General features: G+C 41.6%; 1 protein-coding gene across 8 annotated transcripts in view; it reads left to right on the forward strand.

The window, feature by feature from the left end:
- The window catches only part of lrba (LPS responsive beige-like anchor protein), a 197,891-nt gene that overhangs the window by 20,402 nt on the left and 151,583 nt on the right, over positions 1 to 25,906 (forward strand). For all 8 annotated transcript variants that reach the window (XM_042065961.1, XM_042066115.1, XM_042066185.1 and 5 more), the window contains exons 4-21: positions 1,095 to 1,190; positions 2,548 to 2,669; positions 3,758 to 3,884; positions 4,600 to 4,719; positions 5,541 to 5,687; positions 5,935 to 6,132; positions 11,005 to 11,138; positions 11,604 to 11,712; positions 12,617 to 12,769; positions 12,939 to 13,107; positions 14,242 to 14,321; positions 14,469 to 14,531; positions 15,536 to 15,633; positions 16,910 to 17,002; positions 20,447 to 20,555; positions 21,306 to 21,387; positions 23,838 to 23,961; positions 24,301 to 24,493. In XM_042065961.1, coding sequence (XP_041921895.1) covers positions 1,095 to 1,190; positions 2,548 to 2,669; positions 3,758 to 3,884; positions 4,600 to 4,719; positions 5,541 to 5,687; positions 5,935 to 6,132; positions 11,005 to 11,138; positions 11,604 to 11,712; positions 12,617 to 12,769; positions 12,939 to 13,107; positions 14,242 to 14,321; positions 14,469 to 14,531; positions 15,536 to 15,633; positions 16,910 to 17,002; positions 20,447 to 20,555; positions 21,306 to 21,387; positions 23,838 to 23,961; positions 24,301 to 24,493 — 2,217 coding nt within the window. The remainder of the gene's footprint in view (positions 1 to 1,094; positions 1,191 to 2,547; positions 2,670 to 3,757; positions 3,885 to 4,599; positions 4,720 to 5,540; positions 5,688 to 5,934; positions 6,133 to 11,004; positions 11,139 to 11,603; positions 11,713 to 12,616; positions 12,770 to 12,938; positions 13,108 to 14,241; positions 14,322 to 14,468; positions 14,532 to 15,535; positions 15,634 to 16,909; positions 17,003 to 20,446; positions 20,556 to 21,305; positions 21,388 to 23,837; positions 23,962 to 24,300; positions 24,494 to 25,906) is intronic.

Below are 25,906 nucleotides of genomic sequence, written 5' to 3' on the forward strand. Positions count from 1 at the left end.
GCATCAGCAAAAAGAGTGTTTCAGTGTGTTCAGCATAGCATCAGCATGGAGAGTGTTTCAGTGTGTTCAGCATAGCATCAGCATGGAGAGTGTTTCAGGGTGTTCAGCATAGCATCAGCATGGAGAGTGTTTCAGGGTGTTCAGCATAGCATCAGCAAAAAGAGTGTTTCAGTGTGTTCAGCATAGCATCAGCATGGAGAGTGTTTCAGTGTGTTCAGCATAGCATCAGCATAGCATCAGCATGGAGAGTGTTTCAGTGTGTTCAGCATAGCATCAGCATGGAGAGTGTTTCAGTGTGTTCAGCATAGCATCAGCATGGAGAGTGTTTCAGTGTGTTCAGCATAGCATCAGCATAGCATCAGCAAAAAGAGTGTTTCAGTGTGTTCAGCATAGCATCAGCATGGAGAGTGTTTCAGTGTGTTCAGCATAGCATCAGCATGGAGAGTGTTTCAGTGTGTTCAGCATAGCATCAGCATAGCATCAGCAAAAAGAGTGTTTCAGTGTGTTCAGCATAGCATCAGCATGGAGAGTGTTTCAGTGTGTTCAGCATAGCATCAGCATGGAGAGTGTTTCAGTGTGTTCAGCATAGCATCAGCATAGCATCAGCAAAAAGAGTGTTTCAGTGTGTTCAGCATAGCATCAGCATGGAGAGTGTTTCAGTGTGTTCAGCATAGCATCAGCATGGAGAGTGTTTCAGTGTGTTCAGCATAGCATCAGCATGGAGAGTGTTTCAGTGTGTTCAGCATAGCATCAGCAAAAAGAGTGTTTCAGGGTGTTCAGCATAGCATCAGCATGGAGAGTGTTTCAGTGTGTTCAGCATAGCATCAGCAAGAAGAGTGTTTCAGGGTGTTCAGCATAGCATCAGCAAAAAGAGTGTTTCAGGGTGTTCAGCATAGCATCAGCATGGAGAGTGTTTCAGTGTGTTCAGCATAGCATCAGCATGGAGAGTGTTTCAGTGTGTTCAGCATAGCATCAGCAAAAAGAGTGTTTCAGTGTGTTCAGCATCAGCATGGAGAGTGTTTCAGGGTGTTCAGCATCAGCATGGTGGTGATATTTCTGTTCTGCTGCTGTGTCCCCATCTCCCTGTCTGCCAGCCCCCCCATGCTGTGAAGCTGCTGTCTGTGCTGAAGTCCATGGCTCACAGAAATGGCCCCGACTCCTTCTTCAGTTTCCCAGGAAAGAGTGCTGCGGTAAGATGCCCTCCACACAAGGCTGTCCTTTTTATCTGTCCAGTACCTTCAAGTCTTTTATATGGTTTTACTCCAATGCAGTAAGTGTATTTTATACAAATAGTTTTTACTGCTGATGAACCAAGAACACAGCTGCAGCTTGATTTCTACATCAGAGAGATAACACAAGACAAATGGAATATGGAAGGCCAGAGTCCAGGGAATTCAGTTGATCACTTTCTTAGTCTGAACGGAGCGGTTTCATTCCCAGACTCTGCAGTGAGACGAGCGATCCAGGACGTGCAGAGCCTCACTGTGAATCAGGCCACTCTACACAGGCTTCTTGCCCTGCTCTAGAAGCACTCCCCTGACTAGATCACTGGATGGCTGATGAGAGAGGAGCCCTTCAGCGCTAAACTGTGTCTCTCAGCTCCCACGACCACATTCCCATCTGGCCTGTACGGTGCTTTAAGTGGCCTTTTCCACGTGCCATGCCCCCATTAAGGGGAACATGTGATGAGGGTGGTCATACAAAGGAATGTCCTAATTCCTCTGGGAATTCTGCCCAGTTCTAATGAGGATAGAGCCCAGATTCTATTATCATTGCAGATGAGAACCCTTTCAGTGGTCACCATTGACTAGACCCAATTTAGGCATGATCAATTTGCAGTTCTTGAATGGGGTTTTAATAGAAGATCAAGTATTGCAGCCTACTATCTGTGTGTGTGTGTGTGTGTGTGTGTGTGTGTGTGTGTGTGTGTGTGTGTGTGTGTGTGTGTGTGTGTGTGTGAGGGCTTATCTTCATTGTGATGCTGGCTAATGGAAATAGGATATCTTGAGTAGCTGGTAAAACAATTATTTACTGGTTGAATGAAAAGTTTATCTTAAACATCACATTTCTACACGAAGCATCCTGTAAATACACACACACACACATTGTTTGTGCTCAACCCACTTCAACAAAGGTCTCTGCTGAGGTATGTCCTCTTAGATGCAAATGGGGCACAGCAAAGCACGAGTGCATTTGGACTGGGTCACTGTCTCAAAAGACTTGTGTGCAATAGCGTTGTTAGAATGGGCTGAGATGTAGACCGAAGGGGACCAGGGCAAAGAACGCCTTGCAATAAGATGGACTGGGTTTAAAATGATTCACTGTGTCTGAAATAATCAATGAAATGTGATTGAGATAATCAATTAAAGGTGCCCTGTGTGATGGTGAACTGGTGGAGACCACATAACTGAATCTACGAAATCTCTTCTCTTAGTTGTGATGGTGTGCTACATTGGCCAGAATCTAAGCATTTGACGACCATGAACTTCTCCTTAGTTAAGTGGGTATTCATGTATTATTGACAGAATGTCTCTCCCTTTTTCACAGGCCATTGCCCTGCCACCCATAGCAAAATGGCCTTATCAGAATGGTTTCACCTTCCACACATGGCTACGTGTGGACCCCCTCAATAACATTAATGTGGACAAGGACAAGCCTTACCTCTACTGGTATGTATCATTAAGGACAAGCCTTACCTCTAGTATATATCATTAAGGACACGCCTTACTCTACTGGTATGTTTCATTAAGGACAAGCCTTACCTCTAGTATATATCATTAAGGACAAGCCTTACCTCTACTAGTATGTATCATTAAGGACATGCCTTACCTCTAGTATGTATCATTAAGGACCAGCCTTACTACTGGTATGTATCATTAACGACAAGCCTTACCTCTGGTATGTATCATTAAGGACAAGCCTTACCTCTAGTATGTATTATCAAGGACAAGCCTTACCCTCTAGTATGTATCATTAAAGACAAGCCTTACCTCTAGTATGTATTATTAAGGACAAGCCTTACCTCTAGTATGTATCATTAAGGACAAGCCTTAACTCTAGTATGTATCATTAAGGACAAGCCTTACTCTACTGGTATGTATCATTAAGGACATGCCTTACTCTACTGGTATGTATCATTAAGGGAAACTAGGGGACAGTTTCTCCGTGTCTCCGCTGAAGAGGCTGATCACCTTGTCTCATTTTTTCTTATTTTCTCTCTCTCTCCCTCCCTCTCCTCTCTCTCTCTCTCACACACACACACACACACACACACACACACACACACACACACACACACACACACACACACACACACACACACACACACACACACACTTTCACTCCCCCACTCTCTCTCTGATGGTTATTAAATTAAGGCCTCCCTTGTTCTATTTTCAGCTGATGATTAATTTCTGTCAAAAATCTAATTTATGCAAAGGGAGGTGTTTGGACTTAAAAAAATAAGCCTGCAGCACTAAAATATGGTAAAGATTCAGCCTGCAACCTTTAAAAAAAAGATTGTTGATTGATTCCTAACCCATCTCAAAATACTATTAATTTATTACGGGAGCTCTTGGAAGAGAGGCTAACAGTGGTTAATGTTTGATATAGTAGGTATATGTGTAAATGCATAACTCCACATCACAATTTCCTCTTTCACTAAATTCTGTGAAGTACTACAGCTTGTCTTGCACTGTATGTGTTTATCTCTCTCATCTTGTCTTTTTCTTCCCTTCTTTTTTCCTCTCCCTCATAGCTTTCGCACCAGCAAAGGCCTGGGCTACTCTGCACACTTTGTGGGTGGCTGTCTCATCGTCACTTCATTGAAGTCCAAAGGGAAGGGCTTCCAGCACTGCGTCAAGTATGACTTCAAGCCCCAGAAGGTACAGTAGGTTCGGCATTCCAGTGGCTCTGCCTGTTGAGGGTCAGGAGAACTTGCCTGTCCTCTGGCAGTGTAGCTGGAGTGGAATCAGGACAGCACAGCAGTCTCAGATGAGCCGCTGGCTAGTTCACAAGACAGACGGCCCGAGTTTGAGAACAGATTCGCCTGTTGGGAACAGATCCGCCCTGTGGAATGTGCTTTTTTCCCCTTTGGGTGGATCAGTTCTCATCAGTGATAAGTAAAGAGCTTTGCTATGGCAGGGACTCTGATATGGGCAGGGCCTTGTTGGTGAAGGGAACTTAAAGTTCTAAACTTGGAGTTCCTGAATGTTTAAGCTTCTGTCAATATAGACATGCTACATAGTTAGATTGTCCACTATTCAATCGTTCAGTTCATTTTACAGAAACCATGAGCACCAAAGTAGGGTAGGGTAAAATTCATTCAGATTGACCAGCATGGTAAAGAGAGGCGAAAGAAAGTCTTTGCTTTACTTGAGTACATCATTAAGGGTCAGCTTCAGATGGAAGTGGGTGGAAAGTAACTGTAAAGGCTTCAATTGAGTACACATACTTTGTTATGTTGTGATATACTGGGCCATGGGGTTGAGGTGTAACTTGTTAACTTTTGGTTTTACAGAAGAATGCTGACACACATTTGTAGGCCAAAGTGAACAGTTCTTGATATGAGTAATTGATCAAGATTGTTTTTGTTTGCAGTGGTACATGGTGACGATTGTCCATGTGTACAACCGCTGGAAGAACAGTGAAATCAGCTGTTATGTCAATGGGGAACTGGCGTCATATGGAGAGATCACCTGGTTTGTCAACACCAGTGATGTAAGTGGGCATTTTCTTTTCATTTATGTTTCCACATAGCTGTGCAGCTGGAAGTCAGTGCATTTTTTCCTCACGGAACGGACTTCATAACTCATAATATTTTAAAATGTCATGTAACTACAATGGAATATTCTCATCTAGTTTCCTGATTTGCTTCAGTGCTCATCTATGTAGCTATTTTAGGTTGTTTAGTTGGGCTGCTCTCTTTAGTTTCCTTGCAGCCGTATAGCCTGCACAGTAGTGCGTGTCTGACCGCTGAGCTCATCTGCAGCCGTATAGCCTGCACGGTAGTGCGTGTCTGACCGCTGAGCTCATCTGCAGCCGTATAGCCTGCACGGTAGTGCGTGTCTGACCGCTGAGCTCATCTGCAGCTGTATAGCCTGCACGGTAGTGCGTGTCTGACCGCTGAGCTCATCTGCAGATGAGTGGTGGACGGCTGTTCAGTGTGCCGTCTCTGTGAACTCATCCAGCACCCAGCGTCCCTCCTGGACATAACTGTAACCCCTGCCATCACATAGGGGGTATGACACCACTCCCTTCTGCTTCACATCACATTAGCTGCCCAGAGGTGTGTGTGTGTGTGTGTGTGTGTGTGTGTGTGTGTGTGTGTGTGTGGTGGTGACTTTGCTAGAGAGAACACATCTGCTCAAGTCATAACAGGTTATCCCAATGTAAAGTGCCTGTAGTGAAATTGCAGCCACTGTAGAGAGTATAGAGCAACATCATGTTATCAGCAACCTTTGTCCTCAAAGTGTGTGTAAGGTGTGTTGACCACATTACAACCACAGTCTGCGTCTGCTCTTCTCACCGTCTCTCTGTAGACCTTTGATAAGTGTTTCCTGGGCTCGTCGGAGACGGCGGATGCCAACCGCGTGTTCTGTGGGCAGATGGGGGCGGTGTATCTCTTCAGCGAGGCCCTGAGTGCTGCCCAGATCCTGGCCATCTACCAGCTGGGACCCGGCTACAAGGTACCACATACAGACACAAGAGCTGCTGCTGTAGCATGGTTTACATTCAAAGGTACAAGACCGGTGTGAAAATGAATATGCTTTTTGGCAAACTATTTAAGCCATGCCATGCATCAACTGCTCTCTTCAGCCAATCAAAGTGTCTCTCTCAGTAAAGCTCTCTCTCTCTCTCTCTCTCTCTCTCTCTCTCTCTGAGTAAAACGGTCTCTCTCTCTCTCTCCATGTACCATGTCTGTGTTGTCCTCAGGGCACCTTCAAGTACAAGGCTGAGAGTGATCTTCTGTTTGCGGAGCATCACAAGATGCTGCTGTATGACGGCAAGCTGTCCTCCAGCATCGCCTTCACCTACAACCCCCGCGCCACCGACGCTCAGCTCTGCCTGGAGTCCTCGCCCAAAGACAACGCCTCCATCTTTGTCCACTCGCCCCACGCCCTCATGCTGCAGGTCAGCGGCCCTTTATCTCTCCTCCACCCACATGCTGGCCGTTCTCCTGTCTGCCTTTCTCTCCTCACTCCTCCGTTGCTTCACGCCATTGTTCTCCACTTCCTTTGTGTTCCTACTCTGTGCTTGCTCATGCTATTCCATATCTCATCTGTTCTTCCACTCTTCCCCTCGGCGCCAGCTCTCTTTATTCCTCTGAGACCTCTCCCATGCAAACACACCATGCTCATTCTCTCCTCTTCCAGGTTCACCCTTCTCCCCTCCTACCTGAGCTCTGCCATCCATCATGTTTTTTTGCGAGCACTTTTCAGAGATTTCTCATCTCTCGCTTTAACCACATTCACATGGATTCACTTAACTCAGGCTCTTAGCTGGACAGCTGTACCAATTCTAATTCACCATGTCAACATCTTAGTCCATAGAGCCACTTAGAGCCAATATCAGACATGAAGCCTATTCAGCCTCCCCCCCCCCCCTCCCCCACCCCTCTCCACCACTTTGCTTTCCTTTCCTCCTATACATACAGTATATATGATATATATATATATATATATATATATATATATACAGGCTGGCGGAATGGCTGTGTCTGTGGAAAGGTTATGCTTACTTTCTTGGAGAAAGTTGAAGTGGTAGTTGATGCAGAGTCATGTAGAGTGATCAGCGTTACCCTAGAGCATAAGAGCAGCTAGTCTACATAAACCATTTTCTTGAGTCGTCAAGTCGTCAGGACGGTAAATAAGAGCGGGAGTCTGAGAAGCTGCTCCCTCCCAGCACAGCGACCTGCATGGAAGCAGTAGAGCAGAGAGCTAGTCTGTCTCCATGTGCACTTCTCTCCAGGTCACATCTGACTGCTGCACTCCTGCTGCTCAATGCGGCGCAGATAGACAGTAATTAGTGACAAGAGACAAGTTGCCTCGTGTTAATTCTTCATTAATCAGTAGCAGATGTGCACGTCTGGCTGATGTCTGTCTTTGGCTTGTCTTTCTCCCTCTCTTCAGTGCCTCCTCACACACATACAGCCCTCTCCTCTCTCAATTACCCCCAGCACACACACACACACACACACACACACACACACACACACACACACACTGAAAAGGCCATCAGCAACACACATATACACACACACACACACACACACACACACACACACACACACACACACACACACACACTGAAAAGGCCATCAGCAACACACACACACACACACACACACACACACACACACACACACTGAAAAGGCCATCAGCAACACACATATACACACACACACACACACACACAGAAAAGGCCATCAGCAACACACATATGGGCACAAGCTGTGTGGCGTCTCTGTGAACTGTAGGCTGCTTCTCTGAGTGGCATGCAGGACTGTCTAGTTCAGGTTCAAGCACACAGGCAAATGTAGTGGGCCATGACACCTCTTCCGATAAGTGGCCATCATGAATGCTGATCCAGAGGAAAGCTGCATTCTTTGCAGCCCATTGCTCCTGTTGTGTGTCCGCATGGCTGCCAGGGCTTTCATGAGAATAAACAAAACCTATGTACACACACACACTAGGGCTTCACTAAATTATTGTTTTCATTGTTGATTAATCTGTCAATTATTTTCCCAATTAATCATTTAGATGTTTAATTGATATCAGAAAGAATATCGATCAGTATTCCCCAAAGCCCATTATTTTGTCCTCAGATGCCCTTGTCTACATGCCAAACATAATCAATTTACTGTCATAGAGGTATAAGGTTTAAGAGGTTTAAGAACCTGCAATCAGCAATTTTTTTAAAAAAAGTTTTTTACTTTAAAATATAACCCTAACAAATTACAAAATAACTGCTGATTAATTTAATAGTTTACAACTAATTGATTAATCGGTTGTTGCAGCCCTCACATACATACAGTTAAGAACGAAATTATTCATACCCCTGGCAAATATTGATGTAATGTTGATTTTCTCTTGACCAATATATTTGTTCTGACTGAAAATGACACTGCCACATGCCAAAATGTTGTAATACAATGTGGTAGAATCATGGAATCAAAGAAATAATCGTTTTTTATCTTTTTTAAAATTTTTTAGGAAAAATGGCATGTCCAAAATGATTCATAGCCTTTTTAAATAATCAATGGAAACCTCTTCATTTGCATTCACAAGTCTCAAAATGGTTCTTATAATATCTACCAAGCCTCTCCATGTCTCCATAATTATTCTAGACCACAATTATTCTAGACCACTTTTTAACAGCAATCCGGGTTTTCAGTCAGGAACGATTATTTGCCATCACTCTGGCCTTGAGCTCACTTTTTTTTCGTTCCTGACTGAAAACCCGGATTGCTGTTAAAAAGTGTGACCTCTACAATAATTATGGAGACATTTCATAAAAATGTTACAGATGAAAACGCTTCTTTTTTTTAATTCCATGTTTCTCCCACATTGTCTTACAAACTTTTGGCATATAGATAGATAGATAGATAGATAGATAATTTATTGATCCCCAAGGGGAAATTTAGGTGACCGTGTCAGTCAGAACAAACATATTGATAAAGAGAAAATCAGCATTAAATCAATATTTGCCAGGGGTATGAATAATTTAGTTCTTAACTGTACATACACACACACTTGCAAACAAACACAGTGCCTATAAAAAGTGTTCATCCCCCTTGGATATTTCCACTTTTACTTTATTTGCCCATTTTTACAAATAATTTAAATCCCCTCTTTAATGTCAAAGTGAAAGCAGATTTCTACAAAGTAATGTTAATTAATTAAAAAATATATAATGCAAAATAAGTGATGGCATAAATATTCCCCCCCTTCAAATCAGCATTTAGTAGATGCACCTTTGGCTGCAATTAAAGCATGCAGTCTGCATAGATAGGTCTCAATTAGGCTTGCACATCTGGATTTTTTTGCAAAACTGCTCAGGTTGGAAGGGGATCAGATGTGAACAGCCCTTGTTCAAGTCCAGCCACAGGTTTTCTATAGGATTGAGGTCTGGGCTTTGACTTGGCCACTCCAGAACATTCACCATGATGTTGTCTTTAAACTAGGGCTGTCAAAATAACTGATTAATTTCGATGAATTAATTTGAGAAAAAATAACTGATTAAAAAAATTAGTGCAGATTAATCGATTCCATATGACCTTTGACCCCGAGCCGTTCTAGTCAGTAAAAATTAGATTGTAAAATGAAGGAGAGAGAAGAAAACGTGCTGCCTGGATCATTAATTGGAACATTTACTTGATAAAATGTCCTGATGGTGTTGATAAAAAATAAAGTGTTAAAAATAAAGTCCTCTGCAATGTCTGCAGCAAGGAATTTGCATATCACTGTCATCAACTCTATAGTCGCACATCAATGCAAAGAAATAAGTGTTGACATTGAGGGGAGTGTTAATTAATTTTCATTGTGTCCCCTAGGTTATATCTGTGGCCTGAAATGCCTTGTATGTGAAAAAAAAACTTCTTCCCGAAGCACATTTGAATTTATTTTCTCAGCATATTGGGTCATATCAGATTATTATGCCAATTATTTGAACAGTGAAAATAATAATAAAAGAGTTTTTGAACTTTAATGTCAATAATGCTGATTATTTAATGATTCATTTGAATTTGAATATTTAAAATACTTTAACAGCAAAAATTATATATGCGATTATGTATAGAATAATTTTTTTTAATCGATTGACAACCCTACTTTAAACCATTTCTGTGTAGTTTGCACTGTAGGCTTCAGCTCATTGTCTTGCTGGAGAGTACACCTTCTCCCAAGTCGTAGTTCTCTTGCCGACTGAATTTGATTGTCCTCCAGGATTTTCATATATTTTGCTGAATTAATTTTACTTTTACTTTTACAAGCCTTCCAGGGCCTGCTGTCGTTTTTTTTTGTTGATGTGCAGAGTTTGGTGTCCGCCAAAAATAGCATCTAGTTTGATAGCCAAAAAACGAGCCTTCTTCCATTTGACCTTGGAGTCTCTCACATGCCTTAAGGCGAACTTTAGTCAAGATTTAATAAGAGCTTTGCCACTCACCCATAGAGATTTGACTAGTGAATAACTCAGGCAAAAGTTGCTGTATGCAGTTTCTCCCATCTCAGCTGCTGAAGCTTTTAACTTCTTCAGAGTTGTCATAGGTGCCTTGGTGGCCTCCCCCCACCATTATTCTTCTTGAATTGTCACTCAGTTTGTCGCTCTAGGCAGATTTGCACATTTGCCATATTTCTTACATTCCTTAATGATGGATTTTGCTGAACTCCAGGGGATGTTCAATGACTTTTTGTATCCACCCCCTCATTTTGCATGTCAATAACCTTTTCTCTGAGTTGTTTGGAGTGTTTTATCTTCATGGTGGAATTATAGCCAGGCATACTGATTGCCCAGTGACTGGACCTTCGTCTGGCGTCTTTGTATTACTATATCATACACATGCACTGCAGGCGATATCCATTTCACTATATTATTAGCACCAATTATTAGCACCAATTGGCTGGACCTCTGATTTAGGTCAGTTTCTTTAAGTGGGGGCGAATATTTATGCAGTTGCTTATTCTGCATTATATATTTTTAAGAGGGGATTTTTGTAAATAATTGTAAAAAAAGGGCAAATTAAATTGACAGAGTCCATTTATTAAAGCAATAAAAGGGGAAATATCCAAGGGGGGTGAATACTTTTTATAGGCACTGTATATGCACACACAGAAGCAACCTGCAAATAGGGGAATAGTTTAAGTTGATATGAATGGAGGATTTAAACCATACTAGATTAGGACTTTTACTCTTTTTACTCTGTGCATGTCATGTTAACTCGCACAAATGATAAATTGTGGGGCTATAAACTTGATGGTCATAGATATTCCTCTCTGTTCTGTGCAGGACGTGAAGGCAGTGGTCACTCACTCTGTGCAGAGCGCCATCCACTCCATAGGCGGCGTACAGGTGCTCTTCCCTCTGTTTGCACAGCTGGACTTTCTCCAGCCCTCCAGTGATGAGCCGAGTTCATCTATCTGGTAGGAAGCAGCCCCTCTCCTCAAAGATGCCCATTTCATTAGAGCTATGCATGAAGATGTCTATATGGCTGCTGTGTGAGTGTTGAAGCAGCATCCCATCTCACTGTCCCTCTCTCTTTCTCCTCCTCCTCCACCTCTCACTGTCCCCCTCTTTCTCCTCCCTCTCCTCCTCCTCCACCTCTCACTGTCCCTCGCTCTTTCTCCTCCTCCTCCACCTCTCACTGTTCCTTTCTTTCTCCTCCCTCTCCTCCTCCACCTCTCACTGTCCCTCTCTCTTTCTCCTCCTCCTCCACCTCTCACTGTCCCCCTCTCTTTCTCCTCCTCCTCTACCTCTCACTGTCCCCCTCTTTCTCCTCCCTCTCCTCCTCCTCCACCTCTCACTGTCCCTCTCTCTTTCTCCTCCCTTTACCTCCACCTCTCACTGTCCCCCCCTCTTTCTCCTCCTTCTCCTCCTCCACCTGTCAGTTGCACCCTGTTGTCGTTTGTGATGGAGCTGCTGAAGAACTCGGTGGCTATGCAAGAGCAGGTGCTGTCCTGTAAGGGGTTCCTGGTGATTGGCTACACTCTGGAGAAGGTGCGTGCGCATGTACACTGCTTTTTCTATCTGTTTTTCAGCCATTGATTAAGGAGAGAATGAAAAGTTCAATTGAACCCAGCTGAACCTCTAAAGCCTCTAAAGTAGACTATGAAGTTCTAATTTCGGACATTGAAGAAGGCCATCGCAAAGGCCATGTCATACCATCTAACACAAAGCTCTCCTCCTCAAATTGGAACCCCTTGTGTTCTTAAGTCAGTTGTTTCAGCTGACTATCCTTCCTTGTTTTTGATGACATTCCTTTAAGCATGAACAATTAAAGGCCAATGCTGTCAGCACTCCGCCCCAGTGACAGCTCTTTGATTGGAAGAGAGCACTCAGCTCACACTCAGTGTGCACTCAGCTCACACCTTCCCTCCGCAGCTCGGCCCCTGATTGTGGTTCCACTGAGCAGGAGGAGATGGGGCTAATGTGGGGATGAGCGCGCTGGGTGAGGCTTCATCAGGCTGTCGCTGTTTGATGTGCCAAAGAGCCGTAATGAGCTGGCCTGTCTGCCGTGCGGCGCTCTCTTAATGACCCGCTGTCTGTCCCCGCAGCCCTGCGCTGCCACTGCTCCACGTGGCTCTCCTACAGCACATCACGGCCTCACACACCTCCCTCACATCTTACACATATTTCACTTTTTTTACAACTTTCACCTTTGATCTAGATTTTTCAGATACCAGGACTATATCCCCAGGAATATCTAAGGCATTGCTGGGTTAATGATTTACCTTCAAAATAATGTCAAGCATTTGCAAAGTCCAGTGGACTATTTGAGTCATTCAGATATTAAATGGAAGACTATTTAGCTAAAACATTGTCTCTCATCTGTATATATGTGTGTGTTGGGTTGTTTGGTTATAAATGTGTGCTGTTTTATTTTACTATTTACTGGTTTCAGTCTTCCAAAGTTCATGTGACTCGACCTGTTTTGGACATACTCCTGGCCTTTGCACGTTACCTTAGCAACCTGTCCAATGGTGTCCCACTGCTGAAACAGCTGTGTGACCACATCCTGTTCAACCCCACTATATGGATCCATGCTCCTTCCAAGGTAGACACAGACACAGACACAGACACAGACACAGACACAGACACAGACACAGACACAGACACAGAGTTTTAAGCAAATTAACCTTGCACATCTGACTTACTTGATTGTCTTTGGGTTCCAGTCATTAATATGTGTATGCTTGTGTGTGGGTGTTCCCATTTCTCTACAGGTACAACTGACTCTCTACACTTACCTGGCCACAGAGTTCATCAGTACGGTCACCATCTATAATGCCATTCGGCGAGTGGGCACTGTGCTGCAGGTGATGCACACGCTGAAGTACTTCTACTGGGTGGTGAACCCCCAGGACCGCAGCGGGGTCACCCCCAAAGGCCTGGGTAACTCTTTTGCTTTCCTTCCTTTTGTAAATCACTCTTTTGCTTTCCTTCCTTTTGTAAATCACTCTTTTGCTTTCCTTCCTTTTGTAAATCACTCTTTTGCTTTCCTTCCTTTTGTAAATCACTCTTTTGCTTGCATTCTTTCCCCTTTGCCATTCATACTCAGGTTTTGGTTTTTGTTGTGATCTTGTTTTGGTTTGTTCAACATGGACGATGAGAAAAGAGATGTCTAGATACCATAGTATTCTCATCTCTTGAGCACTTCTGAGCTTGTCCAGCACTAGGCTGCTGGGACGCAATTGTTCAGAAATAAAAGCTCAGGGATATATTCCTCCTGCTTTATAAGGCTTTGTGCTGTTTTAAACGATTTTACGACCTCACAGTCCACGAGTTGTTGATGGAGCACTTTTATGTGGTATTTTTACCCCGTCATCAGACACCTCTGCTCTGAGCTAATTTAGGTGTGTGCCGGTCATAATGAATTCATAGGAAAAACAGAGAAGGACATTTAAGTAGCAGTGGTGTTTCTTCTCAATCCATGATATCTGAAAACCTGGATAGTGATTTTTTTAGTGCTGCTGGCATGACTGTTGATCTTGTTGTTTCGCTGAGGTGACTGACAATCATCTGTTAGGCTTTTCCACCCTCATTTCCATATCAAGGCATTACAAAATCACACTGTACATTTTAGGAGTAGTAGAATGCCAAAATGGCATTGAAAGTGAGTCCCCTCGCCCCATGGTGTTCTGAAAGCTGCAGTGTACCGCTGCTACACCTCATGTTAAAACCCATCCAGTTATTTTGTCTGTGTGAAGCTGTGTAGTGTTTGTACATTGTTTTATTTTTCATGACCGTGCTTGGATTTCTCTCACCACCTAAACCTCAAAGAAAGAACCTTTGGGCGACTACATTCAGCATCTCCAGACTTCTTCTCAAATTTACTCTGAAAAATATATATATTGAAAACACTAATTTCAAATAATAATAATTCAAAGAGTTATTTTCAAAGAGATGCTGTCCTAGTCCATTGTGGTATCTGCTTCCCTGTCTAAAAAAGTCTTTGTTTTTGTGTGTGTGTGTGTGTGTGTGTGTGTGTGTGTGTGTGTGTGTGTGTGTGTGTATGGATGGGTATAGATGGCCCCAGACCCAATCAGAAGGAGATCAACTCTTTAAGAGCATTTCTGCTACTGTTTGTCAAGCAGCTCATCATGAAGGTACAGCTCCGTGTCCATCTCTACAGATCAACATATTGTGTGACAATTTGTTTTGGATGAATTTTTACAAGATATAAAACATTTAAAGAAATGTATATATTTACATAATGTAATAAATGTTGAAAAATGTATTTTCTGTTTTGTTAGGATTACGGGGTAAAGGAAGATGAACTCCAGAGTATTCTGAACTATCTTCTCACCATGCATGAGGTAAACAGTGTCCCGGTTATCTCATTTCACAGGTCTTTTTGTGCCGTGTTCATTTGCAGCACAGTGAGTTCTGACACTGGCATACAGTGGCAGTACCTCTAATATCTGCCATACAATCAGCATAAGCATAAGTGTTTTTACAAGAGCTGTTGGCATGTTCAATCCTAAAATGTTTTAGTCTTCACTGTTTGTTTGTTTTAGCTGTTGATCTTTGCTGTTAAGAAAAAGGAGTCAAAAGAAAAAAGGACAGAAGAAAAGTCTCACGACCAAGGCACTTCTTAAATCAAAAGGCTATTTATTAAATGGGCGTGTCCTGAATTGACAGATTTAAGAAGCCATTTATGGCTATTGAAGACATGCCCATTTAATAAAGACATTTTAATTAAGAAGTGCCTTGGTCTGGAGACTTTTGCTTTTACAGTATTACCCTCATAGGGAGCTTTGCTGGTAATTACTGAATTTGGTAAGGCCACTAGATGGCACTACAAGCAAATGACATCAGTTTCTTGTGGCCAGTGGTAGTAGACCAGACATGCATGCTGTGTCTCAGCGCCAGTGTGCTTGAACTAGAACACACATGCCACCTCTGATCTAGTTGGTGTTTTTTAAGGTGATTTTTTTTTCCCCATGAAAGGTTTAAAAATAAGAACTATATAGGGACTGCTGATCTTCAATCAGCAGGAAAGGACAAGAGTTTGGATCAGTGTGATATCACTTTGCTGTTGCACATGTATTAGCCACTTCTTTGAATGCAGAGGCTTGGTTCCTTTGTTCCTATTTCTTTGGTCAATGTTTCTAAATAGGGTTATTTTAAAATATATTCATACAATGATTTGTACACGTCATGGTATTAAGGTCTTATACAACCTTACTGCATCACTACTAATTATGTGTTAATTGAAATGAAATGAACATGCAGTTATACTGTGGTTGTGATGCCACTCTCTGCCCATGGTGCATCGTGATGGCTGATTTTAATATAATATTGTGGTAAATGTTTTCAGGATGACAATCTGATGGATGTGCTACAGCTCCTGGTTGCTTTGATGTCAGAGCATCCTAGTTCCATGGTCCAGGCATTCGACCAACGCAATGGAATACGGTAAGCCATAGCTGTCTATCACCACCGCCACAGTATCCCAAATCTCTATGCCCAATATCTAGGGCTTAATCTCTCCGTAATAACATTCCTACGGGTTGGAACCTTTTTATCGTATAAATGTTCTGAGTAAGGAGAATAACCTTTGTTTTTATCTTGGACGTTCCACTCCGTAGGGAACATTTTTATTTCCCGCTAGAGCCTTGAAAAGGGCTGAAACACAGTGCTAAGATAGAGTGGCGAGCAGCAGCCAGTAAAGAGGGATTTTACTGGCAACTCTGGATACCGTACACTCACACAGGGCATTAGCATGGGCTACTGAAACGCAGGCATTCAGATTTATTTCACCTGTAGAGGCCTGCTATACACATTCCCCATCACACAGGGAAATATCCGCCCTACATAGCAGGGGGTGTCTGGTTCTGGCCTGATAAAAACTCTTAAGGCCCCAGCAAAAGTGCAGAGGTCCTTCATGGCAGCACAGAGGCCCATTCACACTGAGCCTGGTGGACCAGTGTCACACTGTGATAACTGTCTTTGTCTTTACAGACTACATGTTATTCTTTCACTCCAACAAAAAAGTGAGATTGGGGTGGGGGTTGGCTCATGCTAAATTTATCGTGCTAATATTCAAGGGGACTGTGTGTGTGTGTGTGTGTGTGTGTGTGTGTGCATGTATGATTCTGTGTGTGTAAGATTGTGTAAGCATTTAATAAGTGTTTCGATGCTGAAAACTGGTAAAAAGTTGTATAGAGAACTTTACAATGCCTACCTACAACCTTTGCTGTGCTATGGAATAATTCAGTTTTGTGTATGTTTTTATGACTTCAGATATGAGTAGTCTGATCAGTAATCTTGGGAGAGACTTTTTTATGCGTTTTCAATAAGTATAAATTTCACAGAGATTATCAGCATTTTTCACCATTTTTTCTGATTGCAATGATAAGGTGCAAAATTATTGATTTATTTTGAATTTTCTAATTGCTAAATGATCAGCTCATGTGCTGATTGACAGTTGATAGAGATTTTATTTCAACCTGAATTCTACTAGTCTGGTTTGAAATGTTTCTTACTGTGAGTGGGTACTGATGATATATTTCGGTGGGAATCCTGATTACATGAATACATTTAATTAATCCTAATTACATTGATCCATGTAATTAATCCTTATTATGTTTCATTCAACTACAGACTGTAGCTAATCACACTCTGTTCATATAATCTGACTAATGCATGTTGTAACATTGTGAATTTGTATGTTCAAACATTTTTGTCACAGGGTCATTTACAAGCTCCTGGCATCAAAGACTGAAGGCATCCGAGTGCAGGCGCTGAAAGTCATGGGCTACTTTCTGAAGCATCTGCCACCAAAGTAAGTTCAAAAGGACAAGACACAAAGGCAAATAATCATGCTTGCATTTGACCTGCTCCATGTATATTTAAATGGCCTGGTCAGATCCTTTTGGTTAGAACACACTCCGTGTCAGTTCCTCACGTACTACGTGCGTGTCTTCACATTATGGCATGAGAGGAAGAAGGGCCGCACCGCGTGTGTGCCATGCATAAAACGTCAAGTCTACAGTCTGAATGTTTCATGGGGCAGTGGTCCATAGGTAATGCCCTTTGTAGTGCTGGAGCTCAATGAATGGCGTAGTTTATACTGTAGGCTAGATTTTCTCCAGGCCGATTAGGTCTCATTGGAGAAGGCCATGCTAATACCAAATGAATGTGTTTGAGATGAGAGGGAAATGGCTGCAGGGAGCCACTGGTTGAAATGTTGGTAGCGCCGCAGTGTGTCTGCCCTGTCTGCTTTTGATCTCGGGGCTTTGATCAGGGCATTTGCCAGCAGCTCTGTCAGCATTAAAAATGTTCAGTTTTTCTCTGTACTGCCGGCTCTCTCCTTTCATTGGGTGCCTTGTCTGCTGTTTAGATTCATACCCGTACATGTGCAAGGCGCTGGTGGTACAGGTATCATAGTCATAATATGCTTATGCTCAACACACACACACACACACACACACATGTACGTACAGAGACTCTCATACATTTGTACGTACATACATTTTTATATACATAAAATGTGTGTACCGTATGTTTTTACATACAGAAATGCCACAGAATGCCATTGCTCTTTCTTTGCCCTCACCTCAGTGATCATATTGATGTATAGGGATACCTCACCGTACTTTCTCTTGCATATCTATAGAGGTAATAATGTACATGTCTTAAATGTTATATCATATTGTTAACAGCTGTGTAGGAGTGATGAAATGATTAGATTGAATAGTAATTTAATACTTAAAAGTCTAGACGCTGGAGCATTCTTTGACCCAGAGTTTTTGGCTTTTACTTTTATTGTAGCATTTAAAATTGAACTCTGATGCACATTTTTATCTTGGTGTGCTCTTTTATTGGATAAGATTGTTTTTCACAGATTTTATTTGGTTAGTTTTTATTAGACCTATCTACAGTAAGTACACTGTCAGAATTAAAATCTGCTAAACCATTTGTACTGAAAATGTGATTGCACACAGTATGTGTACTGCATCTGTGACCCTGCTATTGCAGTTCACACACAATCTGTGTGAGCTCAGGCTTTCTATTGCAATAATGTTTACACATAGTCCACAGCCGACTGTATTTATCACATTGATATGTAGGGACGTAATGGAGGGCAGTGACTCTGTACGCTTTCAGGTGAGTGCAGTGGAATAAGATGTCCAGCATAATATCACAGGAAACTGATGATTGATCACTTCCTTTATTGCACTACAAAGGTACAGAGTGAGCAGACATTTTGATGGCACACATGTAACTCTTTGGAGACAGCCTCATAAACTAAATATTTAATACAGTGATGCTTCCTTCATAGCATCATTAAATGGACCCTAGAGTTCCTGTCTGTCTAACTGTTAAATGTCATCTTCTATGGGAATTTCCAGGAATATCCCACAAGGGGATGTATAGCCTTAGTGATATTACAAACAAAAAGAACAAATTGGTAAAAGCAAGGAGGTTGCTTTTTTTTGTCTCTTTCTACTTTCAATTGTAAATTGTTTTTGTCGATCAAAAACATGATATTGTATAGACAGTCGAAAATGCGTAAATTTTTTTTTTTAGCTTCTGTTTATTGATATCTCAAGTTAACAGACAAACTGTGAGGTCTGAATGTATACTTTTACGAATGTCTACATACTGTATACATACATATATACATGTTATAAAGCATATTGAAATTGCACACATACACCCACTTAACAAAATCACACACACACACACACACACACACACACACACACACACACACACACACAGCACAACACAGTAAACAACATTAATATCAACAATAAGCTGCTTCATATCATAATCAATTAAAATATACAAGAGTATAGTCTAATAAAGGTAGCAAGTGTTAAGAGGAACATTAACTGGGCTCCATGAAGGGTTGCCAAGTCTTTTTTCAGAGTCAGAAATGCTTTTTGAAATCACTTTTTAAGAATATTGTACATAATTGATTATGCCATTATTTTCAGGTTTTGCACACACTCACAGATCTTGTAGCTCTTCAATTGCATTAATATTAGTATTTGTTCTTTTTTTGTTGTTGTACTGTTTTAAATATTTCACCCAAATTATTTGTTTTTCTCAGTTGCTAAAACACTAAAACCCATTGGCTGAAGAAAGTTCTCAGTTGCTTGAACTCATTAAGCTAATTGTTCAGTCTGTTGTCAATACCTTAAACCATTTCACATGGTAAAATACAATTTGCAGATCTCACTTACAATTTTTAGCAAAACTTTGAACTAATTCTCATGCTCAAAACACATTCTGCACTCTAATGCACATACATCCATACTGGTAAACACAGGCAAAAATGAAATAGAACATACACATGTCATTGATTATACACAACCACCAAATTGATTTCACTTGTTTCAAATGATGTGACGGAACCAATATAAGCTAGTTCAGAGAGCAAACAGGTTGTTGAAGGTGGGAATGAGAATGGATAGAAGAAACTATGTGAGAGGACGAGGACGAGTGCATATGCGAGGTGGGGGACCAGGAGGAATGTGGAGGATGGCCAGTTAAAGGATTTCTATTGGACACTGTAGTACAGTGCATTGTAGGCTGTATACTGTACAATACTTTTTGACTGGTTGCAAGTTCATATCAACAAAGAACAAGAATCAAAGGACAAGTTTGTGAGATGCAGGGTACTGTAAAAATGGGTACAAGGAGGAGGAAGAACAAAAAAATGCAAAGAGCAAAGCCAAAGTAGTAATTTCTACTTGATGTTTTCGTTCATCAAAAGACAATGACGGAAAAATATGAATTTTGTTTTGAGATTAAAAATGTATTTCTCCCTGAGAACTATATGTTTTGAACAATGTGTTTTCTATTTTCTGGTGTAAATCTGTTTTGAGGTGAAAGTTTCATTTTGAGCACAGATAAAACTGTTTTGAGGCGAAAGTTTGATTTTGCAAGAGGAATCCGAGGTTTTGTCAATTGTGCTTGAAGCTGAGGTTTTGTGTTTAATGTTTTAAGAAAACAGAGCAAAGTTTCAGAAATTTTGTTTTAGCAATTGAGAAAAACTAAGACAAAATCATGCCTACAACTAAAACACAAATGCAGAAAATGCGATCAGTCCCATATGGACATTTTTTAAGAATGGGAACATTCGATTCTTAAGTGCGCTTGAGTTGACTGTTTCTTTGTGAGTCTTGTGGCTGTTGTACTGTACTGGCGATGGTGTTCTGTGTGGTGCTGACCTGACCTGACCTGACCGTGTTGCTGACCTGCTGCTGTGTTTCAGGAGGAAGTCGGAGGTGATGCTCGGCCATGGACTCTTCTCCCTCCTCACCGAGCGGCTCATGCTCCACTCCAACCAGTTCTCCGTAACGACCTACAATGTGCTCTTTGAGGTCAGACTCATCCACTCTGTTTCGAATTTCTTTTTATGTTAAGATGGATTCTAAAATCAACTAAATGTGAATATATTTCCATTGAAATCATTGGAAATGTGTGCATCTACTGTATGTACTGTTTTTTTATGCATTTCATATCATCATGTGGTTTGCTTTCTCCTGCTATTTTTTGCAGTGTTATTCATGACTACTAACTGTGGTGTGTCATTTAATTGATTCTGTTGTGACTTGGTCCCCTGCCTAACGTTAGCTGCTTTCTCATGTGGCTTTTCCACCCTGGGAGTTACTGCATTTTTTGCTTACTTTTTATGACCTAACCACTAATCTACAATCTGCTGATTGCATTAAATTATGAGAGCCCTGTGAGTTAATGTGCCTATTCTATAAGATCGCAAACACACAAATCAAACCTGCCTCCATCCAGCGCGGGATTAACTCCTGGATGGAGTAATGAAAGGTCACATTTGCCCGCTGCTCCGACACACATTTGGATCCTTTGTGTTTGCTAATCATCCTGTTGCCATGAGCTTCCCCTCGGCTGTGATTTGTGAAGTGTGGGCTGCTCTCTCATGCGAGGGCCTTCATCCGCATCTTTTTTAGATCCTCCACTCCACGTTGGCTCTGGTCTGCCCATACCCGCCCATCTGAGGCCTGCGGGACTTGCCCGCGCCATGCTGGAAAAAGGCAGCCGTGGCGAGACACAGGGATAGTCCTAAATCAGAGCCTGTCCCTCTTGTATTGTTTCAGATTTTGACCGAGCAGATCTGTACCCAAGTGATCCACAAACAGCATCCAGACCCTGACTCCTCTGTGAAGATCCAGAATCCTCGTGAGTGATGTTTCCTTCCACCACCACAGTTGGAGATAAGACCAGATTTAGAGTTTGTAGCCTCAAGAGTGGTGAAGTGGAGAATGCAAGCTCCCTAATGACTTCCACTGGGCAATGAATTGCTACTTCACAAATGTCCTCAGTGACCCAAACTCCAGTCATCTCAGTTAAGGCTTAGTCCCCATGAGCGATGAACTATGGATTTCAACCCAGATTTGCGTATGGGATTTAATGTAGTGGTACTAACTCTAATGGTGCTAACAATATGTTGCATTAATAATGTTAATATGCTCATAGTGGCCCAGCTATTTTGTTATTGTTAGTACCATTAGAATAGAAATGGAAAGCAACAAAAATGTTCAGATTGAAGCAACAAAAGTGCAGTAAAATACAGACTGTAAAGCTTAACTATATTAGAAACAAATGGTACAAAATCTTTAGTATATCATCCATTAAAAAAAAAAAAAAAAACTGTAATATTTTAAGTCCATTTCCAGAAGTTAGTTAGAGATATGTCATTGTAATGAGTATAGTTCTAACTCTGATTCCAACCGTCTGTCTTCTGCAGTGTGTTTATTTGAATGGTGGAGGCTGTGTTACGTGCAGAGTGCCTTTCCCTCTTAGACCACGGGCATTTTCCCCTGCTTTTCTTTTTGTTCTCCAGCATTGCAATAAAAGATTTGCTTTTCCTTCTGTGTAACACATAAGACACAGGCATATGTCTCCTAAAACAGCCTCATCTGAAGCTGAGTCTTTTAAGTAGAGATAATGGGCACCTACAGTCAGGCACTGGTTTAGACCCTGGGCCAAGGTTATGTTTTCATACTCCAGTCTCATTACTCACTGCACTTTAATTTCTGCACATGAGACAACATAAGACGCTCAAAGAGCAGCTGGGCCTTTGATCAGTCACTCTGATTTTTTTAAGCCATCCCTGTACTGTGAGATAATTTAAAAAACCTTTATGTGCTTTGTTTTTTTTTGTTAAGTCAGTTTTCAAAAGGAGACTTCTGTTGAAGGGGAAAAAATTGTATTAAGAATGCAAGTAATGAGGTAACAGGACGTCTATCTTATGACGACATATTGAATGCACTTGGCAGTTGTAATTTCTTTAGTGTCCTCCTCTGAAGCAGTGCACTTTTTATAGGTCCACAACAAAAGACTCCTGGCCCATATAGTCTGTGCAAATGAACGCAGACCCGATGCATTCTTTCCCCCTCCTTTTTTACTGTGCTGTTACTTGATTTAATCTATCCTGAAGCCTCAAAATGGGCCTGATTACAGTCTTTAGCAACGTCAGCCTGAATCAGACCAACCGAAGAACTATGGTTCCTCTTAAAGCTTAACTCCAAGCTCAAACCTGGACCAAATGGTCAGTGCAAATGCAGAGCAGAGGGGGTGCATGCAGAGGTAATTTTCTCCTGGGTAGGGTTCACCGACTCATAATTTGAGTGACTAAGGCATAGAAACAACACAAACTTTGACGGCGGAGAGACAAGGGTAATAGGGAGGGGATTGGTTACCGACGACGACGGCATTCCCAGTTCTCAGGGACGAATGAAACCCAAACCTCTCCACTCAGGCAAATAGACACTGACGTTGTCTAGATAATTCATCTAAACAGCCAGTCGCTTTAGGTTAACTAAACGCACTGTTCCAGGAAAGCTTTGGCTACAGAGGTGAAACAGCCCTCCGGCTTTTACAATGCAGATGACTGTCTCATGGTCTTTTTCTGAAGAATTGCACATGCACTATTGTTTCCACTAGGCTAGGCTGCAGGTGTTTTTATTTTCCCTAAAGGAGAGGGCTAGCACCGTGCAATCAATCACACATGGAAGGAGGAAATCAGAAATCAGTTTGTGTAATAATCTAGCTCTGCATGTCCAGAGAAGACGGCCAATTTTTGTTTTTATGCAATAATTTTATACATTTCCTTTTATACGATTTTATACAAGTGTACGACAGGACTATCACAGCACAGTTGAATACCTTTTTATTTTATAACTATTTATAACTTTTAAATTATTAAAATATCAGTTTGCAGATATGATCCCTCTGTGAAGATAAGCAAGTGGATCCGATGTTGAATAAATCTAATCTGTCTAATCACTATTCTCAGTGAAAGCACAGTGTATGGATTGTAGGATTGCTACCAGTGAAACAAATATTTGGAGTTTAATGGATTACCTCTCAGCCCCACCTAGAATGTATACATTAGTTTATATAATATTAATATTATATACAATGAAATGTAATAATATATACAATGTCACCAGCAAATGACCCAATTTCCATGATGGAGCAGAAGTGTGATTGATGCATTGTTGTAATAATTGAGCCGGTGTTCTTTTATAACTGGTACGAGTGGAATTGCTGTCCACTGTTTTATTGAGAGTTGGTGACTTTTTGACAGACAGTTGGTGTGTTAATGTGTTGTTGTCATGTGACAGAGATCTTGAAGGTGATTGCGGCTCTGCTGAAGAACTCCCCTCCTGGTCCAGAGGGCATGGAGGTGCGCCGCATCTTCCTGTCCGACATGATCAAACTGTTCAACAACAGCAGAGAGAACAGGAGGTAAATACAGAGCACACATCTGGATTCAGAAATGTGTTGAGTTGATGGGAAACTTTTACACGGTTGTGTACATCACGTTTATTATCTTTTCTCACACTAGTACTTTTTCATAGTTGAATTATTGTTAATGATTATCACTAAGGCTAACCAGTTCAGCATGGTTCTATGCTATGCCACCCATGAAACTACACATTCCTGTATTTCCAGCAACACCATATTTTGTGTAAGATGCCCATAGTTGTTCTCCCTACTTGTGAGTCTACTGGTCTTTATTTGATGCTATATGTGTGTGTGTGTGTGTGTTTGTAAGTGTTAATCTGTCTCTCGTGCCTCCATTAGAAGCCTGCTGCAGTGCTCCGTGTGGCAAGACTGGATGTTGTCGCTCTGCTACATTAACCCAAAGAACAGTGAGGAGCAGAAAATCACTGAGATGGTGTACGCCATTTTCCGGATCCTTCTCTATCACGCCATTAAGTACGAATGGGGAGGTTGGAGGGTGTGGGTGGATACACTTTCCATCACTCATTCAAAGGTTAGTGCACTCTATTTACAAACGTGTGTAAAAGCACAAGAGCATTGTGTGTACGCACACACACACACACACACACACACACACACACACACACACACACACACACACACACACACACTCAAAAACAGATCCAGCCGTTATTCTGCTGGTTTTGATTCAAATGCAAAATTATGATGGATCTGTATTTAGGGAAAAACATACAATACAATCAACATCATATTCTATCTCATGACCTAACTGAAATAATGTCGTATGTTGCATAGACATTTTAAACTAAAGTTCCTATAAACTGAACGAATTGGTAAAAATCTACTCTGTATTTAGTTTTCTTCATTTTCTTAAGACCTTACTGTAACCTCTGAAACTATGAATGGGATCATCTCTTATCACCCGCGGAATTCTTTCTAGAATCTCAAAGCAGATCAGTGAGGGTACAAAGCAGATCAGTGAGAGTACATCTGAAGCTGATTATGATGTATCGTATAAATCCACAATGTACTGATTAGACCTCTGGGTTTCCTGCTATCGCCAAAAGCCTCCCAGTCATTTATTTATGTACAGAATTGCCTCTGTAGCGATCCAGAGATGAAAAATAAACTCCCAGCACTTCTCGTCTCTGAAGCCTGTTCCTGAATGCTGTGTTGATATTGTGTTACGCACCCGCTTCCAAGAGGGTGAAGTAATTTTCTGGGTGTCAGATTGTGGTCGGAGGTGGGCACCCAAAATCTGGCAGATGGCAGTCAACTTCAGAGCTACAAGCAGATCAGAGTCTCTGCGGGTCCATACTAGTTTGGTCCAGTAGGGGGCAACGCTGTGCTATGCCAAGGTTCTATGGGAGCCAGTGCTGCTTCCTTATGTACTCTTTCTCCCTCCAGACCAAACTGACTGACTACTCTAAGGATAATAATTATGGAAGTGCGCTCAGATCAGAAACCCATTAGAGATGAAGTCCAACCAGAGACACAATAAACAGCACACATACAGCAATCATAGCAACGGTCTAGACAATACTCATTAAGGAACAATGAATGCCAACAATGCGGCTAAATATCTCCAAAAGTATCGATTTTCTTCTGCAATATAGTGTCAAGCTAATACACAACACAACGTGAAGCCCTAACAAGGCAAAAAAACATTTTATTGTAAATATTAGAATAGCAACAAATGAGAGAGTTCAAATTTTATTTCTGAATATGTATTTTATAATCTACTCTCTGGTAGATAATAAATTAATATCTATGTTGTTGTATTTTATTTTGAATGAAAGCTCTGAAAATATAGCCATGTTGAAGTGTTGTAAAACATCGCAGCATGCACTGGTTGCATGAATTTCTCTCCAGTGTGTTCCACGCTGCAGAGTGTGATGCTATGTTCTTGAGTGTGTTCCACGCTGCAGAGTGTGATGCTATGTTC

The sequence above is a fragment of the Alosa sapidissima genome, chromosome 1 (assembly GCF_018492685.1).
Source record: "Alosa sapidissima isolate fAloSap1 chromosome 1, fAloSap1.pri, whole genome shotgun sequence".
NCBI lineage: Eukaryota > Metazoa > Chordata > Actinopteri > Clupeiformes > Clupeidae > Alosa > Alosa sapidissima.